This window comes from Plectropomus leopardus, chromosome 13 (genome assembly GCF_008729295.1).
Source record: "Plectropomus leopardus isolate mb chromosome 13, YSFRI_Pleo_2.0, whole genome shotgun sequence".
Classification (NCBI taxonomy): Eukaryota; Metazoa; Chordata; class Actinopteri; order Perciformes; family Serranidae; genus Plectropomus; species Plectropomus leopardus.
Window position 1 is genome coordinate 9314860 of NC_056475.1, and position 27275 is coordinate 9342134.

At 38.6% G+C, this 27275-nt stretch overlaps 1 protein-coding gene across 1 annotated transcript; it reads right to left on the reverse strand.

Annotated features, from left to right (window-relative positions):
- Positions 1–5818: 5818 nt before the first annotated feature.
- On the reverse strand, positions 5819–25804 carry bckdk (branched chain ketoacid dehydrogenase kinase). The gene is made up of 11 exons (XM_042498810.1): positions 25156–25804; positions 21643–21711; positions 21423–21533; positions 19086–19133; positions 15313–15432; positions 14672–14770; positions 14257–14330; positions 13568–13696; positions 12066–12155; positions 11613–11768; positions 5819–9990 (listed from the first exon to the last, which is right to left on the reverse strand). Exons 1-11 carry the CDS (start codon positions 25399–25401, stop codon positions 9846–9848), a joined length of 1287 nt encoding a protein of 428 aa, XP_042354744.1. The 5' UTR covers positions 25402–25804; the 3' UTR covers positions 5819–9845.
- Between the last annotated feature and the right edge of the window lie 1471 nt (positions 25805–27275).

The following is a 27275-nucleotide window of genomic DNA, read 5'->3' on the forward strand; positions in this document are numbered from 1 at the left end:
TTTTTCAACATCCATTTTTATGGTGTTTTTTGACCTTTTTTTTGCAAAATTCTATGCTATAGCGTGTCTGGGGCACGCTATTTTATGCTGTTTTGAGGTGTTTTCAGCTGTTTTTTTGGAACATGTCATATTTTGACATATTTTTGCCTTACTATAGCCTTGCTTTTTGGTCATTTTTTTAGACCTGTGTTTTTATGGTGTTTTGGGCAGTTTTTGCAAAATTCTATGCTATGGCGTGTTTCAGCACGCTATTTTATGCTGTTTTGAGGTGTTTTTAGTGGTTTTTGGGACATGTCATTTTTTGACATTTTTGCCTTACTATAGCCTTGCCTTTTTGGTCATTTTTTCAACATCCATTTTTATGGTGTTTTTTGACCTTTTTTTGCAAAATTCGATGCTATAGCGTGTCTGGGCACGCGATGCTATTTTATGCTGTTTTGAGGGGTGTTTTCAGCTGTTTTTGGACATGTCATCATTTTTGACATTTTTGCCTTACTATAGCCTTGCTTTTTGGTCATTTTTTTCAACATCCATTTTTATGGTGTTTTGGGCAGTTTTTGCAAAATTCGATGCTATGGCGTGTTTGGCACGCTATTTTATGCTGTTTTGAGGTGTTTTTTAGCTGTTTTTTGGGACATGTCATATTTTGACATTTTTGCCTTACTATAGCCTTGCTTTTTGGTCATTTTTTTTCAACATCCATTTTTATGGTGTTTTGGGCAGTTTTTGCAAAATTTCTATGCTATAGCGTGTCTTGGGCACGCTATTTTATGCTGTTTTGAGGTGTTTTTAGCTTTTTTTGGGACATGTCATTTTTTGACATTTTTGCCTTACTATAGCCTTGCCTTTTTGGTCATTTTTTTCAACATCCATTTTTATGGTGTTTTTGACCTTTTTTTGCAAAATTCGATGCTATAGTGTGTCTTGGCACGCGCTATTTTATGCTGTTTTGAGGTGTTTTTAGAAGTGTTTTTGGGACATGTCACTTTTTGACATTTTTGCCTTACTATAGCCTTGCTTTTTGGTCATTTTTTCAACACCCATTTTTTATGGTGTTTTTTGCAGTTTTTTGCAAAATTCTATGCTATGGCGTGTTTCAGCACGCTATTTTTATGCTGTTTTGAGGTGTTTTCAGCTGTTTTTGGGACATGTCATATCATATTTTGACATTTTTGCCTTACTATAGCCTTGCTTTTTGGCTCATTTTTTTGGACATCCATTTTTTATGGTGTGTTTTTTTGGGCAGTTTTTTGCAAAATTTGATGCTATAGCGTGTCTGGCACGTGATTTTATGCTGTTTTGAGGTGTTTTGAAGCTGTTTTTGGGAAATGTCATTTTTTGACATTTTTGCCTTACTATAGCCTTGCCTTTTTGGTCATTTTTTTCAACATCCATTTTTATGGTGTTTTTGACCTTTTTGCAAAATTCGATGCTATAGCGTGTCTTGGCACGCTATTTTATGCTGTTTTGAGGTTTTTTTTAGTGTTTTTGGGACATGTCATTTTTTGACATTTTTGCCTTACTATAGCCTTGCTTTTTGGTCATTTTTTCAACATCCATTTTTATGGTGTTTTTGACCTTTTTTGCAAAATTCGATGCTATAGCGTGTCTTGGCACGCGATTTTATGCTGTTTTGAGGTGTTTTGAAGTGTTTTTGGGAAATGTCATTTTTGACATTTTTGCCTTACTATAGCCTTGCCTTTTTGGTCATTTTTTTCAACATCCATTTTTATGGTGTTTTTTGACCTTTTTTTGCAAAATTCGATGCTATATAGCGTGTCTGGGCACGCGATTTTATGCTGTTTTGAGGTGTTTTTAGTGGTTTTTGGGAATGTCATTTTTGACATTTTTGCCTTACTATAGCCTTGCCTTTTTGGTCATTTTTTCAACACCCATTTTATGGTGTTTTTTTTGCAGTTTTTGCAAAATTCTATGCTATGGCGTGTTTCAGCACGCTATTTTATGCTGTTTTGAGGTGTTTTCGGCTGTTTTTGGGAATATGTCATATTTTGATATTTTTGCCTTACTATAGCCTTGCTTTTTGGCTCATTTTTTAGACCATGTGTTTTTATGGTGTTTTTGGGCTTTTTGCAAAAATTGATGCTATGGCGTGTCTTCAGCACGCTATTTTATGCTGTTTTGAGGTGTTTTTAGCGGATTTTGGGACATGTCATTTTTTGACATTTTTGCCTTACTATAGCCTTGCCTTTTTGGTCATTTTTTCAACATCCATTTTTATGGTGTTTTTGACTTTTTTGCAAAATTCGATTCTATAGCGTGTTTGGGCACGCTATTTTATGCTGTTTTGAGGTGTTTTGAGCGGTGGTTGGGACATGTCATTTTTGACATTTTTGCCTTACTATAGCCTTGCTTTTTTGTCATTTTTTCAACATCCATTATTATGGTGTTTTTGTAGATTTTGCAAAATTCTATGCTATGGCATGTTTCAGCACGCCATTTTATGCTATTTTGAGCTGTTTTTGGAATATATCATATTTTGATATTTTTGCCTTGTGTTTTTATGGTGTTTTTGACCTGTGTTTTTTTGCAAAATTCGATTCTATAGCGTGTCTGGGCACGCGATTTTATGCTGTTTTGAGGTGTTTTGAAGTGTTTTTGGGAAATGTCATTTTTTGACATTTTTGCCTTACTATAGCCTTGCCTTTTTGGTCATTTTTTCAACATCCTGTTTTTTTGGTGTTTTGGGCAGTTTTTGCAAAATTCTATGCTATGGCGTGTCTTGGCACGCTATTTTATGCTGTTTTGAGGTGTTTTTAGTGGTTTTTGGGACATGTCATTTTTTGACATTTTTGCCTTACTATAGCCTTGCCTTTTTAGCTCATTTTTTGGACCTGTGTTTTTTATGGGTGTTTTTGACCTTTTTTTGCAAAATTCTATGCTATGGCGTGTTTCAGCACGCTATTTTATCCTGTTTTGAGGTGTTTTTAGTGGTTTTTGGGACATGTCATTTTTTGACATTTTTGCCTTACTAAAGCCTTGCCTTTTTGGTCATTTTTTCAACATCTATTTTTATGGTTTTTTTGACCTTTTTTTTGCAAAATTCGATGCTATAGCGTGTCTGGGAACGCGATTTTATGCTGTTTTGAGGTGTTTTGAAGTGTTTTATGGGAAATGTCATTTTTTGACAATTTTGCCTTACTATAGCCTTGCCTTTTTGGCTCATTTTTTGGACCTGTGTTTTTATGGTGTTTTGGGCAGTTTTTTGCAAAATTCAATGCTATGACGTGTCTTGGCACGCGATTTTATGCTGTTTTGAGGTGTTTTTAGCGGATTTTAGGACATGTCATATTTTGATATTTTTGCCTTACTATAGCCTTGCTTTTTGGCTCATTTTTTCGGACCTGTGTTTTAATGGTGTTTTGAGCAGTTTTTGCAAAATTCAATGCTATGGCGTGTCTGGGCACGCGATTTTATGCTGTTTTGAGGTGTTTTTAGTGGATTTTGGGACATGTCATATTTTAACATTGTTGCCTTACTATAGCCTTGCCTTTTCGGTCATTTTTTCAACATCCATTTTATGGTGTATTTGGCCTTTTTTGCAAAAATTTTATGCTATGGCGTGTTTTGGTACGCTACTTTATGCTGTTCTGAGGTGTTTTTAGCGGGTTTTGGGACATTTCATTTTTTGACATTCTTGCCTTACTATAGCCTTGCCTTTTCGGTCATTTTTTCAACATCCATTTTTATTATGTTTTTTTACCTTTTTTGCAAAAGTCGATGCTATGGCGTGTCTTTCCACACTATTTTATGCTGTTTTGAGGTGTTTTTAGCGGATTTTGGGACATGTCATTTTTGACATTTTTGCCATCCTATAGCCTTGTCTTTTCAGTCATTTTTTCAACATCCATTATTATGGTGTTTTTGACCTTTTTGCAAAATTCTGTGCTATGGTGTGTCTTGGCACGCAATTTTATGCTGTTTAAAGGTATTTTTAACAGTTTTTGGGACATGTCATATGTTGACATTTTTGCCTTGCCTTTTTGGTCATTTTTTCAGCATCCATTGTTTTGGTGTTTTTGGCCATTTTCCCAACATTCTACGCTACAGCGTGTCTTGGCACTATATGTTGTTGTTTTAAGGCTTTTTTTTTTTTTTGACATGCTAAAGTATGACATGTTTGGCCTTTTTTTGACATTGCATACTATTACCCGTCTCTACATTGAAGGTCAATTCACAGTAATGACAAGGACAAGAGAAAGAGGGGGGGGGGGGGGGGGGGGGATTAACAGCAATAATGGTAACAATAGCATATCATATAACAAAAGTGATAGACGTTACTTAATGCACTTTATGATTGCATGTGATGTTACGTGCAAATATTGTAGGTGTTGGTAAGAGTCCTGTGCATATATTAATAGTGGAGGCATGACTCACAATAATGGCAGCAGAAGGTTGCGTCAAGCAGGATCATGGCATTTGCACACATGGCACCCTGGACAGGACCACAGCAACAGCACAACCAAGACCACGATCGAGTTGTGTTGGCCTCTGCTAGGGTTGTCCCTTGTCACTGATCTCAAGGTGCAGCCTGGGGGAGGAAGGGGTCAGGTGTGGGGACCTCCAAATTGCATCTCTGCTCTTTGCGAATGATATGGTTCTGGTGGCCTCATCCCATCGTATCCTCCAGCATATACCAGGGCAGTTTGCAGCCGAATGTGAAGCGGTTGGGATGAGATTAGGCACCTCCAAATCTGAGGCCATGGTTCTCTGCCGGAAACGGTGGATTTTCACCTCTGGGTGGGGGGAGAGTTGCTGTCCCAGGCAAAGGACTTCAAGTATCTCGCTGTCTTGTTCACGAGTTAGGGTAAAATGGAGCGTGAGATCGACAGGCGGTTTGATGCGGCGTCTACAGTAATGCGGGAGTTGCATGGACTGTCATGGTAAAGAAGGAGCTGAGCCGGAAGGCAAAGTTCTCGATTTACCGGTCCATCTATGCCCCAACCCTCTCCTATGGTCATGAGCTCTGGGTAGTGGACGAGAGGATGAGATCGTGGATACAAGCGGCCGAAATGAGTTTCCTCTGCAGGATGGCTGGGCTCAGCCTTAGAGATAAGGTGAGGAGCTCAGACATCCGGGAGGAGCTCGGAGCAGAGCCATTGCTCCTTTGCATTGAAAGGGGTCTGTTGCGGTAGGTCAGGCATCTGATCAAGATGCCTCCTGGGCGCCTCCCACTGGAGGTGTTCCAGGCATTTTAGACTGGTAAGAGGCAGACCCAGAATGCGCTGGAGGGATTAAATATCTCTCTGGCCTGGGAACGACTTAGAGTCCCCCAGGAGGAGCTGGAAAGTGGTGCTGGGGACAGGGACATCTGGAATACTCTGGTCTGCCTGTTGCCCCCACGACCCGGCCACAGATAAGCGGAGGACGATGGACGGATGGATACTATACTATATACTTTTTGGTGATTTTTGGTGGCCATACTATACTATGTCGTTTTTGGACATTTCTGGACGCCATACTGTACTATGTCGTTTTTTGTGAGTTTTGGTCGCCATACTATTCTATGCTGCTTTTGTGATTTTTGGTCGCCATACTATACTTTGTCTTTTTTTGTTTTGTTTGATGTCTATGATGTTTGTCATACTTTTTCAATGGCATACTATGCTTTTTTTTCATGACATATTTTCATAAGACCTTTTTTCTTTTGCATATACTATCAGTTTTAAAAATTTCATATTATACTATGATCTTTTTAATGATACTTGAAGACATGCTATGCTATGATCTTTTTTCATGATTTGTTTTAAGTCATACTCAACTATTACTTTACAAATTTTTAACAAATGACAGAAAAAAGTTCCAATCAAGTAAAATTTTTATGTATACAGGAACACAACAGAAAACATGGGAGAAGCTAAATTATATTCAGTCAGAGTCAAAACACTCCATGGCAGTGCATCTTGTTAGTAACATGATTCCAATATTTGGCTTTATACTGGAGGTGATGTTGAAATTATCTTTTGTTGTTGTTGATCAGCCTTACTTCTATTTTGAACTATATTAAATTACAAAATCAGAAACCTGGATAATGACCTCATATGTTGTACATTTTCTTCCTCCTCAAAAACTAAAGTGATACATGTAACAAGCCACCTGCACTTTTCATTTTACCCCAGCAGAGTGCATTTCATGCTGAAGCCTGGCTACTAAATACAAAATATACAATCCACTTTAAACATTTTACCAGCAACACTTTGGAATAGAAGAACATTTCAGAATGATGCTGGTAATCTATCGATTTGTCTCAAAAAGGGCACTGAGCTTTTGTTTACTAGCCTCTGTTAGCTATGTTTTGTTAACCTCCCTTTTACTTTACATGCATACACTACATATTTACTACATCTTCAAGACCTTCAAAGCCACAATAAACACATTAATTCATATAGTTGGCCCTGGCAAGAATACAGGTACAGATAATATAGGCCATTCTCTGTGGCTCTTGAATTGTCATTTATACAAGGTTATTTTTGTTTCATAAAATGTTATAATAAATACGAGCCTTTGACAAATTAAATCAGATTGTATTTTGAAACTACTGAATTAACTTGTTCACTTACATTATCACAATGTCTCACAAGCAAACACACTTGTATGTAAACTTGTTTGTGAGTACAAATCAAAGTGAACCAGTTATTTAATTTGTAAGATATAAAACATATCAGAATCTTGTATTATTTGTGGGTTTTCACAGAAAAAAAACAGTCCAACGTTCCCATCAGGTAGATCATATATTTTATGTGATTCTAAAGCTTTCAAGATACAGCTTTAGTATAAAATGTTCAACTCCAGGCCAATCACACAAACACTAGTTAACAGACTGAATCTCTACCAGAGCCAAAACTGAAAAGCTGTTAAAAAAAACTGCTTTCATTGCTTCTGCAAAGTTCATAAATTTCCCATCTTGTTAATTACAGCTCAGGATTCAAAATGTCTTTAATAAAAAGACAACAGTATAAGCTAATATCATGATAAATGCTCCCAACAGATAAAACTAAAAGTGTAACCTCGGGTTGATGTACTGGTGCCCGCTGGGGAATGTTCAACAAAACTTGAGGAGTGCTTGAGGTGATTATCTATTGGGGCAAATTTCTAAACTTCATAATGTGGCTTCAGTTATTTTCTGTACTGTATTATTTGACTCATATAACTAGCTAGAAACCCAGAAAGGCAGTTTGCTAATAATTTTTGGTAAGTTATTGTGAGATCACAACTTACATTTTTGGTGAAGTAGTTGTAGAAACAGTTTTGTCTATAATCATAAATAATATATTTTCCAAGATTGTGTTATTGTGTTACTCATCTAACATCTTCAATTAAAGGGGGTGACTGAAACAGACTTGGATATAAAATGTTTAAATGATGAGATTTCGGGTGACAAAACAAGAAAAAATGTTTGATATCAAGCATTAGGGCCGGGCAATATACAGATATTATATCGATATTGTGATATGAGATGTCACCTCAGATTTTCCAGTTATGCAATTTTCTGAACATACCAAACTGTTCTTCTATTTGCATTTAACACTTAGTCATTATATCCCGATACTGATGATTACTTAACAAAAATCTTGTGTAACTATTTTATGAAAGCACCGATGAACCATGCAATATCTGCACAATATCGATATCATATTGTATTAGTATTTAGTCAAAAATATCACAATATCTGATTTTTACTAAAGGAATAAGGGGTTTACAAAATAGAAAAAAGATGTTTGTGGGTGGGAGGCCAGTGAGGGATCACATTCTTGTAGCTGCTCTTGTGACTAAACCTGCTTCAAACAAGGTGCCTGTGGGGTCATCCTGAGTGTCTGAAACACCATTTTTCAGTGGAATAATTGACAGACGGTGTGTTCATCTTTTTTTTTTAAACTTTTTGGGAGGGCAGACAATATGACAATCTCGCCCACTTGCGCAGATTGGCTGGATGTTTGGAGCTGTGAAAGTTTACTGGGTTTGAAAGTCTCTTTCAAGCTCCCTTTTTAAATCTTTACCCAATTGAACCACGTTATCCCTGTTTGTACAGTGAACTACAACCAGACAATAAAGATACGCAAAAGACACAAAATGACTGGATAGAGAATAAAGAGGTGTGAGATGCAGCTAGGAGGGGGAGGATGATGGCAGTTCGTGACCATTCAGAGCATCAACACGTGCATGTGGAAGTGATTGGACGACATGTTGTACGCAGGGTTTCCCACACAACCTGCCACAGTCAAAACATCTGCTGCCACATGTTAAATTTATATTTTTGGAGCTCCACTCATCCATTGATCTTATGAGCTGTGACCGGATTAACTGGTCAGTTATCCACATCACGACTGAAACTACACATACGGCTGCTGAGGGAAAAAAGAACTCATCGAGAGCTCCGCCTGCGGTGCATTCATGGACCCACAATAACTTCTGAATTTAGAGAGGGGACACAGAATGAAAAAAAGATCCCAATTCTGTGAGAAGCACGGCCTTGTTTGTTTGAAGCATGTTGAGACCTTTAGCAGTGACAAGTCTGGAACTGATTCTTTCTAAATTAGCGGGGAAAAATGGCAAAAACACATAAAATTAGATATGGCCATTTGTTGTATCAAGGTAATGATGTGATCAAGTTATGATCTGAAAAAAAAGCCCTAAAAATGACTAGCAAACTTAGCCAATCTGAGCTTCTGTAACTAATAGTGCAGAAACCCTGTCGCTGACCCATCTTGAAATGTATTCTTGTATAAAACTTATGTCAAAAAGACAGCAAACTTGACATACAACTGACAAACTCCCTAAAAAAAGAAAATCTTAAATCAGATAAAACAGAAAACAAGAAGACAATATTGGACAATACTTCTCTGGTATATTGTTACTCTGAAAGTTGTCAAAAACTGCTATGATCGGTGCAAGTGCTGAGCTTTATGACAGGAAAATTTATCATTGTGCAAAGAAAAAAAAAGTCTGACATCTGTGTGTACTGATAAAGGCAACAAAAAGAAAATGAGAAACAGTCGGCATGCAGTAGAAGGACTAGCGTCACACAGTAAGGCAACTGAACATCTCGGTTGGCTTCCCTGCCTGAAAGCTCCACAAAAATACTGCTGAGCAAAGATGTTCATCGCGGCGACGAAAATCTGTTAATGAGCTTTTGGTGTTTTGGCAGTTTTTTTCTGAGCTGAACTCGACGGTTTTGTAACGTATCGGTCAAGAGTTGAGGTTTACTGGACCTGCTCAAGTCATTCTTGTGGCTTTTGATACAAACATACAGCAAGGTTCCGGTTATTCAAACTATATTTATCTCCGAGGAACACGTGAGCAGCTTTGTACACTTTGAGGAGATTTTGACAGGGTTGCTGGAGTGTCTCAGAAGTTTCATTTGAAACATTTCATCATCAAAATGTCTTGTTACTATTTTGAGGTTATTCGACAAGTAACTTTAGAGTGAACTTCTTTAAAACTGAAGCTCTTTTTCCTTTCCTTGAACATTAACACCAATGCTCACTTTCATGCACAGTTTGTCCCGATAACCTAAACATTCAAAAGTTCATACGCCCCCTAATATGTCAAGACAACATGCCACAGGGTACAAAACAGAGGAAAAACAACTGAAATCATCAACTTGAGAGCTAACATAGCTTATAATCAGTCTAAGGCAAAACATAACAAAAAGAACAAGTAGTGGGTTGGTAAATTTAGGAGCTTTCTGACAACATACTGTGTGAAGGCTATCACTTCGTGGACCAAAGTCCTGTAGTCCATGCCAGCCTTCCTGGTGGGGAACCCTCTGAACTCCTGCATGGCCTGATTCCTTGGTCGGGATCTACGAGAATGACCAGTGGCGAGCTTTACACTCGAAAGCTCTCTCCCTTGCCGTCAATGTGGCGCAGACGCAGGTACACGTCTGTGCCGATGCCCTGCATAGACTGTACGGACAGAGAGCCGCCCAGGTACTCAGCGTAGGCCCTGGACGTAGGCAAACCAAAACCAAACCTGCAGGACACAAAGATGCAGTTAATATGACAGTGAGGCACCGTGATGAAAATGATCTGTTGTTGATCAAACATTAACATGAAGCGCAGATGACGTGAAGGACAAGCTTTGCTCAGAACTGTGAAATGCCACCTGCAGGTAAATACGGGTGGTCTGGGTCTCAGGAAGTCCCCTCCATCATAAGGCGGCTTTGATTTTATGATTAAACAAACCCAAAACTCCATTCTCACCATTTCCTCTCTGACCATGGCGACAGTGTTGCATGACAGGGAAGAATACTGCTAAAACTTGGATTTTGAATTTGTTTTCCAGTTCACTAATCAGGGTTCCTATAGCTTATAACAGGTGGAATTTAAGACCCTTTTAAGACTTTTTCAATGCCATCAGGTCTGATGAAGTTCTGCTATGTTTATTTATTTAACTCAATAAATATTTCAGTAGTAAGTGGGACAGTGCGCAGGAGTTTCTCTCTTCTAGATTGCTCCCTTCTCTGACACACTTGTCACACATTCAGGTGTGCAGATTTCCCCAGTACAAAAAAAGGCTAAAAACTTGCAATTTCATTTAAAAAGCTGCTGTAAACTCAGACTTTCTGCAACCTAAAATCATGAAACGCCATTCAAACATACAGAGTAGTCCTCGCAACTATCTGACTGTACTCAATCCAGTAGTGTATGAAAAGTTTATCACTGCATTGTGGCCTTCTTTTAAGAGGAAGGAGTCCATTTCATAAATCATCTGAAAAGAAGAGAAGTGCAACTGATGATGGTGTAATATGGACTGTGACAGTCATTTTGTGATATGCAGTTACCCCTAAACCACTTCCTGTGTTCGAGCTGATTGTTTGAAACACTCTGGCAACCGATCCATGCCAATTTTGTGTATTTTTGTTAGCTAGCTAATCTGTTATTGTTGTAGCTTAACCACTAAGCCTCACAAGTTATTCTTCCTCTGGTGCTTTCTGGCAGAAACAAGCAGCTTTAGGTGCATTACCACACTGCTGGGCAGCATAGCGCTGGTGTGCAAGAAAGCCAAGATATTTAATTTATGATCTGGCTGACAGAAACACATACATGTGGTTATGAGTCCATAATGCTGAATTAAATCATATTTGATTTTATCCTGACACTTGAAAGTGAAAATGGAGCCTGAGGCGTGATTGTCGGGTTGTTGATATATTTAAAGGCAACACTCCGTCTCACACAGATGGCTGACAAAAGAAAAACAAACATTAAGTGTGTTAGGCATTATTCCAACACAAGCCTCCAGCACAGCTTCTCTGCTGCTGCTTGGCACCGATTCTCAGCTATCCCTTGTGCCCTCACGGAGGCGTCTGCATTTGTTTTGTTTCTCCTCTCATTTCTTCAGGTTTTCTCTGAAACATGTCAACTACCATTACATTTAGAAAGAAAGATATATATACTTTTGTGTGCACCAGACTTTTAGAAATTATGTGACTGTTTTTGCTTTCAGACTTATCCATATTAGTGTAGCCAAAATCTATTGCAATGTTTTGACAAAACCACTTAATTTAATAATGATCACACATTGGCAAGTTTAGCGTAATTTCTCCAACATTTATAAAGGCTGAAGAAGCATATTCTTCATTTTTAAATTCTTACCCATGCATGGGGCTGGACTGGTTTCCACTGTTGGTAATGTTGTTGAAGAGGTTGCTCATGCGCGGGTCCTGTGCGCTCTCCTCAGCAGTGCTGAAGTGGTAGTCCATCACCTTGTCTACAATATTGTGAGGTATGCCGCCACCACGGTCTGAAATCCTTAATGGAAAAAAATGCAACATCTGATAGTAACAGGTATGTTAAGCCCTGGAGATCTTCATTAAATATTGTTGCAGTCTTTTTTTTTAAAACAAGGAAATGTAACACCTGACAGACAACATCTCAATCACTACTTGGATCTTCATGAGGTTAAAATTTTGACATGGATTAAGTGTGCAGGCGTTTACTTAACCTTAGCTGTGTTTTATTGCCTTGATGTGCGCATATTTATTTAACCTCAAGTTCTGTTCTTTTCTGTTAAAAAAGTAGCAATAGAAGAGACATTTAGCCACTCACCTGATGACAAAATCAATGTCATTATTGGCAATAGTGACGACCACATCGGGCACATTGTATGGGGTGTCCAGATGGCTTTCCATAGTGGCCCTGAAGACAGAAATACATGGATGTCACGCGGTGTAAATGGTGAGCGTGCAAATTTTGCTTGCACGTCAAAAAAAGTTAATTTTTTCAATGTAAAATTATGGCAATTGAATTTGTTTTAGGTGCACAGAAGATTTGCTCACAGTGGGTATAGACTATTGGGTTTTTTTGCACTAAATACTAGAGAATGCAGAAGAATGATGTTACTGTTGATATCTGCTTTTCTGGTCCATTTGTAGGTGCTGTGATGGACTTTGACTTTGTGATGCTTTTTATGACCCCTTTAAAACTTCAACAGAGAGCATTTAATACTATTTCCAAAGCAAAACAGTGCACATAAGGGCTGAGTTGTCAACTTGACAATGTTAACAGGGACATTTTTGCATATTTTTGTATCTCTGTATAACAATCAATGTTAAATCTCATAAAGTAATTAAATCAATGACAAACACAATAAACTGTGTCTCGCTGTTACGTTTAACGTTAAATAAAACTGTGTTAAAAACATTCTATTTTAAATTTTAATTACCGTTTGCTTTGAATTGTTTACAACACTGTGTAAAAAAAATGGCTAATTTGGTAATCCTCGCACTCACAGTGCAGGCTATAGTTGATTCTCCACATTAAGACACACTCACACGTTACAGTAAATCTACCTTTCATCCTCTTAAACAGTCCGTTAAATCTGTAAATTCCAACTAAGCAGGCACCAAAATAAAGGTCTGCTCTGCCCTTTGATATCACATTATTGCAGATCCACACCGAAAACTTTACTGTCCAGATTTCAAACTAACTAGCAGGAATAACAGAGGGCTTTGTGTCTTCTCTGAGACCCCCTGGCCAGCTGTGTTAAGTATCATCTGCACTGTTTGTGTGTGTCTTTCCTCCTGTTCTGTTCTTGAGAGCAGGTGGCTTGTGGAGAACCAATCGAAACATTGCAAGAAAAGAGAGAGCTGGGCTGAGTCCTGACCGAAAACCAAACCCTATTTAAATAGGTGAATCTTGTGCCGATGGCTGAGATGGCGTCCCTTCAAAATTTAAGACCTACCATAATTTCAAAAAAGACTTTTAAAGAGATGTTATGACCTTATATTCTGGTAATCTAACACTGTCTAAGAGTTTTTAAGCATCCCTGGAAATCCATTTAATCCATTTAAAACCATTTTTGTTTTGTTTTTCCCCAAGTTTAATGCCTGATATAGCAAATAAGACAAATAATCAATCCTGGGCCCTGTAAATGTGGGACTGAGAACTGACTGTATTATTACAACCCAAAATGCAAAAAGAAAATTTTACAATGTGACTTTGTGATTTCCATCTGTAAGTCTCAAGGTATTCAAACAACAGGAGCAGAAAGTCAGGCTGGAGATGGATAAACGTCTACATCTTCAGTATGACTGAAATGATGCGGTTACCTCATGGCGTTCTTGAGGAGCTCGGGCAGGATGTAATCCAGAGGCAGAGGGATGAAGGGGAAGCGAGCTGCCACGTGTCCGTTGATCCTCACTCTGGGCGAGTTACCATACTGGTGCTCACACAGACGCCTGATGGACATAAGGAACCGTTAATTTGGTCATAAACCAAAACATGGCACAAACTGAGATTTTGACCTGGGGATGGTGCTGGATAAAAAGTTATCAAAATTGATCCTAAGGAGGACTTAAATGTGTGAGCCAAATTTCTTTATAAGCCATACAATATTTGCTGAGATATGAAATGTATTGTAACAGTAATAATACTATACATGTGCTGATTTTATTGTCTTCACCATCTGTTAACTGCTCCAAACAATAACAGATACATTGATTATTTCCAAGCCATTCACCCATTAATGCCCCACAAACTGTATACACTTTCTGTGTTTACTTTCTTTTAAACCTGGTAGAAATCACAGACTCCAGAAAGGTCGGTCATTTGATAAGATTACAGAGTAAACACGAGTGATAGCTCGTATCTTTTTCGCAGCTCAGGGTGCTGAAACGCAAATGTTCCTGACAGTTTATCAGCTGAACTCTGACTCCCCTCAGTCAACAGAGCGCTCCTTCAGAAGCAGAAAGTCATATAAAGGTGATAACTAAACAAAACTGTGTGACTTAACACTTACCTGGCAAAGTCTACCCACTTCTCTATGATCTTTTTGGGGGAGAGACGTCTGCATATGATCCCAACAAAGTCAGGCTGAAACGAGAAAAGGAAGTTTTTACTTAAATTAAGAGAGAAAACAGATTAAAAAAAAAAAAAAAAACTATATATAATAATTAAAACAATGACTGTAATTTATCACAATCCTCAGTTTAAATTCACTTTGTCCTGAACTGAATTTCTCTGAAGACACAGAAAGACACTGAAAATCATCATTTCCTAAAAAATAATGTGGAAAATTACAAGGGCAGATCATTATTAAATGTTTTTTGTGCATTGTAAAACTCTGAGCAGAAAGTTCTTATCATTAAACATTCCCAAAATATATTTAATACATGTTTAAACATCATGTGAATCACATAAACATTCAGACGTACATTCTCTTCATGGAGGGCGAGATGGTGCGTGGCCAACATTCGGATTCCCAGACGAGAGCACAGCGTCGTATCCAGGAAGCTGCGGAGGATTGCCTCATCCTGCAAAGGTAATAAAGACGATTTACTACAGAACAAAAATCTGAAACATTAACCTTATCAATTTTTAATAGATTTTATGAGCAAAGAATGAAACATTAAAAAAAAGTCATTCTTAAGACCCATAACAGGATCTTTCCAAGAGTTTTTTTTAGGGATGCACAATAATAATGGCACATCATCAGTATGAGCAGATTTTGTCTTTAAAATGAAACATTGGAACTAGCCAAAATGCTGATTTCCGCCATGAACATGAACAAAACACCAACCCTTTGCTAACGTATTTCCTTATTTTGCTCAATGGATGAATATTACATACATTGAAAAGCATTGTATTTTATGTCTCCATCTGATGATGGGCCATCATGATAAGAGTAAGCATAATATTTTTTCAATTCCACTACAGAGGAGACTTGATGTTCCAAGCCAAATGAGTTGTTATATATCGACATATTGGATATCAGCAAAAAAATCAATATCCTGCATCCCCAGTTATTTTCAATGTGAGCTCCAGGCTTCTGAAGTTCTGGACAAGCAGTTCTGACCTGCATGTGTCTGCGACACTCCCTGAAGCCCTGGGCCAGCATAGTGACCACATCTTTATGGTCGTCCAGCAGCTGCTGCACCAGCTTACAGAAACGAGCCTCCACGTCCTGATCCTTGATCTGTAAATATCAAGACACTTCAAATCAACATTTTAATACTCAAAACAAGCTCCATTTTAGACATAGGCCTTTCATTTGCTTCGTTTAAAAAAAAGATCATATTTCAGAGAGGCTTTCTCATTCTGTGATCTGCTCCTGTTTTAATTTGATGTTATGAAACTCAACACTTGCTCCATGTTTCCCAGTTGTCTATAAACTCAGTATACTGCATCTATTTCGAAAGTTTTTCTATTGTGTATCGGTCTATGAAATGTGTCACAGCAAAGGTCTTAAAGTGGATCAAAGGGCATAATCCCTCCCTTTTCTGGATTTTAATGTGAAAAATATGCAGAGTGTTTCCACTGACAGTAGTTTGACAAAGTAGAAGCATCTAGAATTAAGAGAAATAAAACAATATTTCCTTTAAAAAGAGAGAGAGATTATATTTAGAGTGATGGAAATAGAGCTGTGGAAATGTGCATTATATTATACATTATCAACACACTGTAATTTACCATGTGGGCTACTACAGAGTTTCTGCAGCTTACAGCAAGGTAGCTTTTTAATGCTGTTCCGAATTAAGTTTAAAACCAATATTCTAATAACCAAAATAGAAGGAGGCCAATTTTATTTTGCCCGAATGTTTACTGTGACATACAACATGGTGATCTTTTTGTCACGTGAAAACTTTCGATTATCTACATCAAATGTTGAGAAACAAAAACAGTCCTTTTAAGAGTGAAACACACAGAAGACAATGAACATATTGCATTATCATAAAAGTATCTATTTTGTTTACCAACAGAAGTAAGAAATACCTGGTATTTCTGGTTTTCTAGGCGATATTGTGTTTTTCAATCTTTTCGAAAATTATTTAACAAAAAAAGTCATAAAATCCTACTTCCCATGTCTGAGGATTTTTAAAATTTTTGAAAGATTAACTGAAGTCAAATTTATACCAATTAAGGCCTTATTTTAAGATAAATTAATTCATTGCCTTGCTTTTTTCATTGACTTTTAAGGATCCGCAGGAACCCAGTATTATAATACAGGTAATTTCAGCCCCTTTTAAAAGTGATTAAGTCCATTTTTACATGCCATGGCATAGAGAGTCAGAAAAGCATGTGCAGCAGAGCTAAAAGACATCAGACTGCCGTCTTCAGGCTCCTTTCTTACACTGAGAGATCTTTTGACTTCTGATTAAAAAAAATGTTTTTAAAAACACCCACATTTCCAAACCCACATTATAGTTTTGGTGTTTCTTCAAAGCGAACGGTGGAAGATAATTTTATTCTTATTGTGACTGACTTATCCCTTCTGGGATTTGTTTTATACAATAGACCCTTTTCCTGTTTTGTACCTTTGCAGGCACAGACAAGATGTTTTTCTGAATCTGAGGAGTCTCTTTTAGTTTGGTAGAAAGCCAGGGGGCAACTTATTCAGATCAGACTGATAAAAAACCAGTGCAGAACAGAAAACGTGTTCGGCAGGCTTGTCATTTTCTGCAGTCCAACGTGTACTAACACGGGGCCAAATGGACACACTTGACACATTTTCCAAGAACTCATCAAAGGTAATCGAGTTCAACACAGAGTCGAGGACTCAGGCTGTTCAATGTCACTGTCAACCAGGAACTGACTGAAGAGGACTGACCCACATTCCACACTGAGCATGTTTACTGAAACTGAAACCGTCCTGAACCCTTAAACCATAATTGCGTAAGTTGTCACTTTTTCTTGGCTGTTCATTTCCTCTTTGCCGTCACACTGTATGCCCCGCGGAGCACGTTCAAATTTTAAAACTTCGTATAGAAAACAAAACAAATCACAGAATATTCATATTGAACAGCCAAATCATATTCACATGGTACAGTTGGATACAGGCCTAAAATTTAATACAAAAAACTGCAGGGGGGTCCAACATTTACCATATATGCAGCAAATTTTAAAATTACATTGGCCTCCCCAACGAGACCCTGCGCACCCCTTGAAAAGTACCGCAAAATCACAGCAAGTCATTTGACATCCCTTTTGATGTAGAATTGGTCGAGACTGTGTTTTTGTTAATAAAATAAACTAAATGTGCGTTAAATTAAATGCACTGCAGCTTTTGCGAGTGATACATCACCTGGCGAAGACCGATAATCTAAAAGCCAATGAGTAAATCAATCATTTAATCAATGATTTACAGGACCATGTTGCTTGTATGACTTCATAAATAAGTGGAATTTGTGCTTTTAAATGTGGCAATGACACAACGGCGACATTGCAAAAACGCTGCATATGAACACCATTAACACGCTGCTGCCATCACGCACTCCTAACGTGCGCCGTGTGAAACGGGCCTGAGGGTTTGTTAGCTATCAGGAAAAACGGTAACACAAAACAGCCACGCATTTTTAACTAACAAAAGAGTGAATGTCTGACACATTGTTGTAAGAAACAAAGTTGGTTTCAACAGAACTTAAATGTTGCAACAGTGTTCTTTAGAAAAGGATTAAGAGTTAATATGCAGAGTTAGTGTTGGCCATTCAGAGCAGAGAAGTGCGTTTTAAAGGGAGCACACATCCCAAATTACACTTCAGGGAAGAAGGAAGTTATCACACACCTCATTTGTGTATTTAAAGCCTGTGTGCCCTCTCCAGCTTGACGCGGCACGCTTTGGTGTCTAGGTGGAGGATTTTAGGGATCCAGAACTCCATAAATTTAGTTGCATTTGTGCCCTTCAACTTTTACGGTTGATCCGTCAATTTTTATGTCTAGCCCTGTTTTCATTGTCGTTAAGCTCCTTTACTTTTTTCCGTAACGATCAGGCGTTGCTCGGTTGATGCATTTTCCATCGCTAGAATTCTCTGCTCCGCCTCATTAACTCGGCCAATGACTTCTTTTAAACTCTGGGAAATATTGACGTTGATGTCATGTACCATCTTTTCTAGATTTTCGTCCATCAATAGCAGCAATATCAGCTGTCATTACCTCCAGAACTGTGGTCCGTTTCCGGTTGTCTTTAGCTGTACATAATAGCATGGTGTTGCCATCTTTTGGGGAGACCGCAGCTGTGTCTTTCTTCTTTTAAAGTTGTTTGTTAGGCATTTTGCCCGCTGGTGTGCTCCAAAAACTATCCAAGGACATCACCCAGAGTAGTTACTCTGCTTTGGTTTGAAGTTTATCGCCAGAGGGAATAATGAAACAAATATTGCTTGATAGTGTGCCGGAGCTCTAGTAGAGCGTGGCTACTCGGTTGCTTGCATCACCGGAAGTCATCACACATACATATACAAATATATACATATAGTATTGTTAATCTTATTTTTGCACAGTGCTGTAAAATATAAGGTGGTTCCTGCTTGTCATGTTTTCACTGGTAACTCATGACTGTAAATCTCGTATCATTTGGGGGATTTAGGTCAGACCAAATAAGTATTTTGAAGATGTAACTTTTGGCTTTTTATTCCACTGATTTAATTAAAAGAAAGTACCGTATTATTAACCCGATTAAAGTAAGACTTAGAGGTTAGGCTTACATTCAGACTGACGAAGTGCTTAACAGATCAATTAATCTGGAAGGGCTGGCAACAAATGCTCCCACTTGAACTTTAACTCACGACCCCACGGGAACGTGTAGGTACGTATGTGGGTACGTGTGTGTGTGTGTGTGTGTGTGCGTGCACTCACCGGGGGAAAATCACTGAGCATGTGGTAGGCTCTGATATACAGTTCATGCTGCAAGAAAGGACAGGAGAGGCTACAGTTAGACTGATTCTCTGTTGATCATCCATGCAAGTGTAAAGCATCACACCACCATCATCCACCCTCTGACTGGGCCCCCCACCACCTCTGACAAGTCCACATGTGGCTAACATTACACAACATTTCAGCATGCTTTCAACAACAAATCTAACAAGTCCTCCTCAAAACAAGCTTTTTTCTGATGTAACTGGACTACATCAGCCTTTAATTAATAATCCGGACAAACATCAGTTGAAACTCAAAAGCCTCTTCAAGTGTTGTTTTCTTTTTGATAGAAAAGCTAACGGAGTGAGTAAAGCCACCCTGACCTACATTACAACTGGTGGCACACAAAAGGAGTTGCGCTTTATGTAATCTGCACAGAGGAGAAAGGAAGGAATCTGGGTGAAAGTTCATCGGGAACAAGACATGCAGACTGCAGGGTGAACATTGTTCCCACATTGAGGCCCTGAAACCAGAACCTCTCACTGAAAATAAAGATGCACGACACATGCCGATCCAGACTTATGTCACTGATTGTGAACTGGCGTGCCGTTCAAATAGTTTTATGGGTTTACGAGCTGAGGCTTTGAGACATCTGTGTGTGAGGCCTGTGCCACCACCTCTGTACATGGGGGGTTTCAAGGAATTTTGCATCTAAAATAAATCCGCAGCAGTGTGTCTCTCCAGGTACTGTGTCCTGGTCACTATTTCTCATACTTCACTGTGGACTGGAATGACCTTCACCTGCAGAGACAGTCCCTATAAAAAGTGTTAAAAGGGTGAACTGTCTGGAAATTTTCACGGGTAGAAAAACATTTCAAAATTTTGTTTGCAGCAAAGATGAAAATGGAAATATAACAAAAATGGCGAATCTGCACAATTCTTTTAAATCACTTTTACGTGTCATTTAGGAATAAATGTGTTGATAAAAGGGATGAAACAGTTTCACAGCAAATGTCAGTAAAACTCCTGCCGGTTGCCATTACAGTTTCAAATCCTAATCTTAAAACTCCTTCAGTTGACTCTGATTTCCCCGGCTCTTGAAGCTTTGTGTATAGGTAATGGGTTCCGTCACGCTGACCTAAATACCGATAATAAATATTACGTCTACAGCCACTCCACATGTTCTATTCTACAGGCAGATAAAGGATTTCTGGTGCAGCTTCCCCTGCTTACAAGCTGCATGAAGAAGAGAAAAATCTGAAGAGGTCAGAACCGAAAACGGTAACAAGACAGTAAAATGTAAATGTGTATGATCTATGCTAAATGCTTTCAGAGAGCAAGTTGTTACCACTATATCTGCCTCTAGCAACAATAGTGTAATGTGTTTTCAACGGCCTACAACAAAACACAACTATGCTGCCACTCAGACTGTCCCTTGAAAGTTGTAGATTCAAATCATCAATTGGAGACCCTCAGTCAACTGAAACTTCTGCTTGAAGCGTCTTCTTGCGTCAGTTTTTCTGTTTGTTTTTTGGTTTTTTGCTCGTCAGCGTGCTGTGTAGTGTACTTCTGGGAAAGTTTTGGTCTCTAGATTTTGCTGTGGAGTTAGTGCTCTTGATTTTCACGCAACTCTTTGGTACAAGCTACTCCAGACATGCAGGCAGCAGCACTGAGGGGGAGAGAGGAGAGACCCTCTGCTTATAAGTGGTGTATTTACAGCACACAGCACTAAAAACTTTCGTAAATGTCACATTTACAACCTGTCATTAGTGCCGTTTGCTTGTTTACTATCTGATCTTAATGCCGCCATCACACTGGTCGTCCCTCAGAGCCCAATCAGACTTTAAAACGTAGTACAGCAAAACAAAACATATCGTTGAATATTCGTATTGACCTGCCAAATCCGATTCAACTGACATAACTCTGAGTCGTGTACAGGCCTAGCCACCACGTCTGCCCGCTACCTCAAATCCCAAGAAACCTCACTGCGTAGCTTCCAGGAGTAAGCTGTAGTTCACCATAAAGAGAACGATTAGCAAATACATCAGCAATTTATTTGCTCAAACTTCAAAGCAGGTGTTGCCCCAGGATCATTTTTGTGTTGATATATCTATTCACTGCTCAGGTATTACCCAAGGAAACTAGATCCGACATTTGGATTAGAGGACCAATTGAGAGCATTTTCCACGTTTCAAAGTTCAGCCGTGACCCTCCCGTGCACTGGTCCACTTGTCACTTTCTTATTATAGAATCTGCTGCAGTGCCAACACTCCCTCGCTTCATGTATAGCTCCACGCTGTAGCCAGGAGCGGTGCCGGGTGTGTCTAGTGCTCTTACCACTTGCAGAATGGTGGGATTGCAGCCGATGATGAAGGGCAGACTGCGGAAGCCCTTAATGCGGTGGGCGATTCGCACAGGCAGCTCCTTGTGTAGGTACCTGGCACTGCTCTGAGGTCACACACACAGATAACAGTGGAAAGTGAGTGAAGATTCACAGAGATCAAAGAGCTTCTCATTAAAGCTGCGCTCAGCAGTTTTCTTTGGATGAAATATTTACCAAGATGTGGTGTCCGTCAGGAGATTTCCCAGAATACAGCAGGGTCGCTAAGGTCAGTCGCACTGAGGCCTGGGGAGACATTAACATGTATGATCACATACACATTCACGGACAGGACTGCAGGTCATCTGACACTATGTGACCTGTAGACAGCTTTTGCCATAAACATTATTTACAAAAGAAACAGCTGTAAAACTTCAGAAAACATTTACTGAGCAACACACATTGGGAAATAACTCAGGATGGGTATAACACTTTCCAGAAAACCTGTTTCTGCTACACCAGAGGTTCAGTACTAGTACCAGAAATGTACTTGTACATACTTAACTTTTAGAAATCTATTTTTTTTCTATAACGTATTTTTTAATTAAAAAAAAAACAACTTGTCTTTTAATTCCTTTATACTTCACTGTAACTTGAAATACATTAATAAATACTAATGATAATAATATTAATAGTGTAATCACGTGTACTGTGAAACTGTGATATTTTCTGAGACAGTTATCATGCCACAAAAATCTGATACTGTTAAAACTCCATGTGCAATTATGTAAAATATTGCCAAATCATAATCTGATGTTTCAACTCTCAAATACTTTGAAAATCCAATAACTGTATGGCTCTGCTAAAAATGACTGAAATATATAACTAGACCAATTATTTTCTATTTCTGTGTGCAGGGAGTCAACCAGGCTCAGCCTGAGAAAGTCACTAATGCTCATGTATTATTGGGAAGAAACCTTTGATGTGTCTCCAAACAGTAGCCTAACTGGTAAATGGCTGGATTCCAGGTCACCGATTAGATAACCGATTCAACGAGCACCACTACACCTAACAGACAATTATGTGCAACACGATTCCAAGGCAGCCAATGATTGTCACATTAACACGGCAGACACACTATAGTGTAAAAAGTCTCAAAATAAACTGTACAAAGTGTTAAGATTATTCAGGCATTGACACATATTAAACCTGCTTGTGAGGACAGCCTCAGGAATAAGCACTGGTTTTAATGTCAGTGACATTAAATTAATGACATAAAAGACTCTTGTCTACACCTTTCATTAACATGCACTCTGTATCTGGATATCTTATCTAGAAAAGGAACAAATGCATGTTAATGAAATGTGCAAATGCATGCAGGGAGGGTATTGTGACTCGACCACATCTCAACTGGTCTGGCTACATTGGGTTACCAGGTGTTAATGTGGCTCTACTAACACAACTAAGTCAAACAGCTATAAATGTGAAAAGCTTTGTTTACTCTGCTCTGACAGTATGAAAAGGTTTGTTCAAGTGCTTCTGTGCAGAGCTGGGAAGTACAAGTACACAATGTACACGTGGAAAATCTGACCTGATTGTGGCTCAAGAGAGAAGCTCCATGAACATCCACTACAGTCTTATTTTTGTCTGTTTTTTATCCACTGTAATTATCTTGTGGCACTTTCCCAGAGCCCCAGGTTAGGGTGTTTGTTTGACTTAAAGTCACAGCACAAAAACTGCAACCAGACAGATTTGTGGCTTCACGCATGAAATAAGCCATTAAACTGCAGTGGCTTCATGCACTGCAACAGTGTAATAGTTGTATACGTTTGCACAACTACATTTTGTATTTCCAGCTGACTATTTTGGTTTATGTGACTATCTAGACTTTTTTAAATGAGACAAGTAGGTGCAAATCAGTCAGAAAAAAATACAAGTATGAACACACAGGTGTTTACCCAATAAGTTATATCATGAAGTTGTAAGATTTGCATAAATCAATAATTTTGGTTGGTTTTTTATTACATATTTTTAAGTTTGATCAGTCAATAAATAATAATATCAGTGAATCAAAATGCAATCATGTTTGAGGTCATTAAGATACAGCACAGCTATTATATGACTTGTTTTCAACTCTAAAATGTCTTTAAAAGCCAAATTCAAAGAGTCAAAATGTTATGCAGTTAGGGTTGCAACTGTATACCGTAGTAAGTTTGATACTGTTTTGAGATATGTACCTAGATTTATTTTTTTGAGAATTGTATATGGGAGCAATTTCTTTCAAACTTTTATGTATGAACAAATTAATAATATACTGCTCATTCTTGGGACAATCTGTATTTCATATGCAGCTGCAAATTCGTTCCTCATTTAACTGTGAAGAAATACTTGTGACGTGTTTGTTTTGTTCCACATTGAGAGAAAAAAAAAGCTTTTATATCCCACAGACAGCTGGAAATGATAACACAAACCACTGAGGCATCCATGTTCTTGCCAAGCATTAAAAAAAAAACATGGTTTGAAAAGAAGAGGGAGGCACAAAAACAGTCAGAATGAATAATGAGTTTGTTATGGACTTATAGTCAGCAGTTGTGGGAAAAGAGCCATCCATGTTGACAACATATTAACTCGGATACAAAAACAACTGCTGGTACGTACTGGTTTCCTATGAGCTGGTCAACTTGACCTCCATCGCTGAAACTTAACACCAAATGGCAGCTTTGTATTAGCAGCTTTTCGACTACAGTCAACACTAGTTACAAGGAATCATTAAAACTAACGGGATTTATTAGTTTGATGGTGTTATTTTGCTCGGGATTAACGGATGTCAGCTAACAAAACAAAATGTTCTCATGAAGAACCACGATGCTGCGTTTACGTCCGCGTGGGGAAAATCGGTCAAGTAGCGGAATTAACGTAGCGGTTAAAATAACGTTTAAGAAAACATGTTTTTAATCGTACAAAAAAACAACACGATACCAAATATTGTAATGTCGTTAAAGATAATTAAAATTAGATTGGATTTTTTTTTTAAAAAAATGTAACATGACGTTACGTTGCATATTACATTATCTTTATTTAAAATTAGGTTAATAACTCACACATCCATAACATATACTGATGGCAGCTTTCTTCGAAATACAGAGAAAAGTTGAGGTTCATCATTTGTCAAATAGTGTAATAGCTAAACAGTGGTAAAACAAAACAAAATACATTTACTTAAGCACTGTGCTCAAGTATTAATTTGAGGTACTTCTACTTTGCTTAAATATTTTATTTTTGCATCAAAAAATAATGAGAAAAGTTTATCAATTATGTTTTGTTATAACTCTGGGTGTTTTTTGATTGACTGATTTTTTTGGTCCGTTTTAATTTTGAGGTTTACAGGTTTGTTGTATTTTTTTTTTAGATGTTTCTGCATTAGGTAATTATAATTCAAATACTTTAAGTACATTTTGCTGATTAAACTTACAGGACTTAACAGAACTTTAACTTGTAAAAAAAAAAGTATTTTCACAGGGTGGTATTGGTACTTTTACTTAACTAAAGAATCTGCATACATCTCCAAACACTTGGTTAATCATCAAAGTACGACAAACGTATTTACTTGACTTTTCAGTGTCCCTGAACGCAGCACATACGTTGCTAACAGCTAGCATTACTCCCAAGCTACAGCTAGCTTACTCCCCCCTCGTTGTCACAGTCGTAACGTTTCAGAGGAGTGTACCGGTGAAAAAGTCGCATTCTTACCTTTTCCGCAGAAACGTCAATCGCAGACTGGTTGTAAAACGACGTGACAGTCTTGGACCTCTCTCTCGCCAACTCCGAGAAGCCCTGCATCGAGGACGTGGAGCGAAGTCTGCGGCTCCCCGTGCTTGACATCGGCGGCACTGTTGTGGTGAGCGGGGCCAGCAGGAAGCTGCCGAGCCTCGGCCTGGCCCTGCAGGTTGCACCGCTCAGCATCTCCACCGCTATACCCGCCAGTCCCGGACGCATTTGGAGACGAGCTGTGTGTGTGAACAGGGCTGCCCTGTTCCCGTGCTAGCACTAGGTTGTTGGGTTGCTACGAGGCCATCAGGGTCGCGTCGTAATGGTGTACAAAGGCACGTATCTGAATACAGTAGAGAGGGTACAGAAAGGGCTTTCTGCGCATTGGCCAGCGAGAAAGAGATCTGAGGCAACGACATGACAGCTAAACCAATCAGTCAGTCAGAGGCGGAGCCAGGCGGCTCCAACGCCCCCCACCCCCCTACTGTACTGCGAGGCGAGGAGCAGCACGTCGGTAAACACAAAGTGCCTTACCAGAGTTATTTCAACCCTTATGTCGTCTAAGGGGTCAAAAATGACCCGCCACTATGTTAAACAGCATAGAAAAGCCCCCTAAGTGACCTGTTTTGGTCTATATCTATTCTATTCTGTATGTTTAATATGCTGCTGGTTACTTAAATTTCCCTCGGGATCAATAAAGTACCTATCTATCTATCTATCTATCTGTTTTTGACTTGAAACTTAATTACTTTTTCTAGAATGACACCAACATGAGAAAAAGTGAAACACCGCCTTTGTTTCCATGAAAGCTGTGCACCAACAAGGTAAAAATACTGTCTCATTTTTAACCTGACAGTTATAAAATCACACAAACACACACAGAAATACATCTGCAAAGGCCATGCACACAACACAACACAATACCAACCAACACCAGCAAGGTAAAAATCTTGTCTTAGGGGTCATTTTTAACCTGGCAGTTATAAAATCGCACATACACACACACACACACACAAAAGCATCTGCAAAGTCCACGCACACAACATGACACAATACCAACCAACACCAGCAAGGCAAAAATCTTGTCTAAGGGTTTTTTTTAAAAAACCTGGCAGTTATAAAATTGTGTGCGTGCACGCACACACAAACATTTGGGATTTTTCTTATACACTGACCCTTTAAATGACAGGAGATGTGAGGTGGTTAAAAAGCTTTGCAAATGAATAACAGGAGACAGCTTTGTTTTTGACTGTGGGGAAGTCCACCCAGCTTTGTGATTTGTGAGAGAAATGAGTATGAAATATCTGTGATGAAGCACTACCATACACAGGGTTGGGACAGCATGACAATATGGAAAATCTCCACAGTCAAGTACAGACGTGAAGGTTGATTTCACAGTAGTTTTACATTTGGGAGAAAACAGAAATTCTTTAATTCTGTATAAATATCCTGGTTTGATTTTTATTGTTTGCTTCATATTAATCATGAGTCATAGTCTGCTGTCAAGCCAAATTCCTAAGTATTTGTATGACTCAGCAAGAGTAATATATAGTCTGGATGCCAGTGAAGTCTGAGTCACTAGTGGAGGTGGAGGATACCATGTAATTGGTCCTTTCTGCATTTAAAACTGGTCTGTAATTAAGGAGTGATGATTGGAAAGCATCAACTGCAGACTTAAGACGAGCCTGGCACATATAAAATTGTATCAGCCAAAAATTGGCACTTAAGTATTGATAAGGAAGAATTATGGTAGTTGCTGTAAACAGCAATAGATCAAGGATAGAGCCCTGTGGCAACACATTTCTAAATTTAAGATGAACTCACTGACTGTGTACCATCATTACCATGTTGCCCACAGGGGACAGGGGCGACACTTTGCAGGTACTTGTGCATATTTAAAAGTCCTGTGTTTTTACCTTCAGGCTGGATCTCTTTATTTACCCTCCCCCCAAAACACAAATAAGTTACGTAATGCAACCTAAAACTTAATTTATTGTAAATATTAACAACGTAAACATTTTTGACATGGCCAGATTAACCTGTTACGGGGCCCAAGGGTAAAAAAAAAATGTTGTGGGCACCAAGTGACAACCACCATCTCT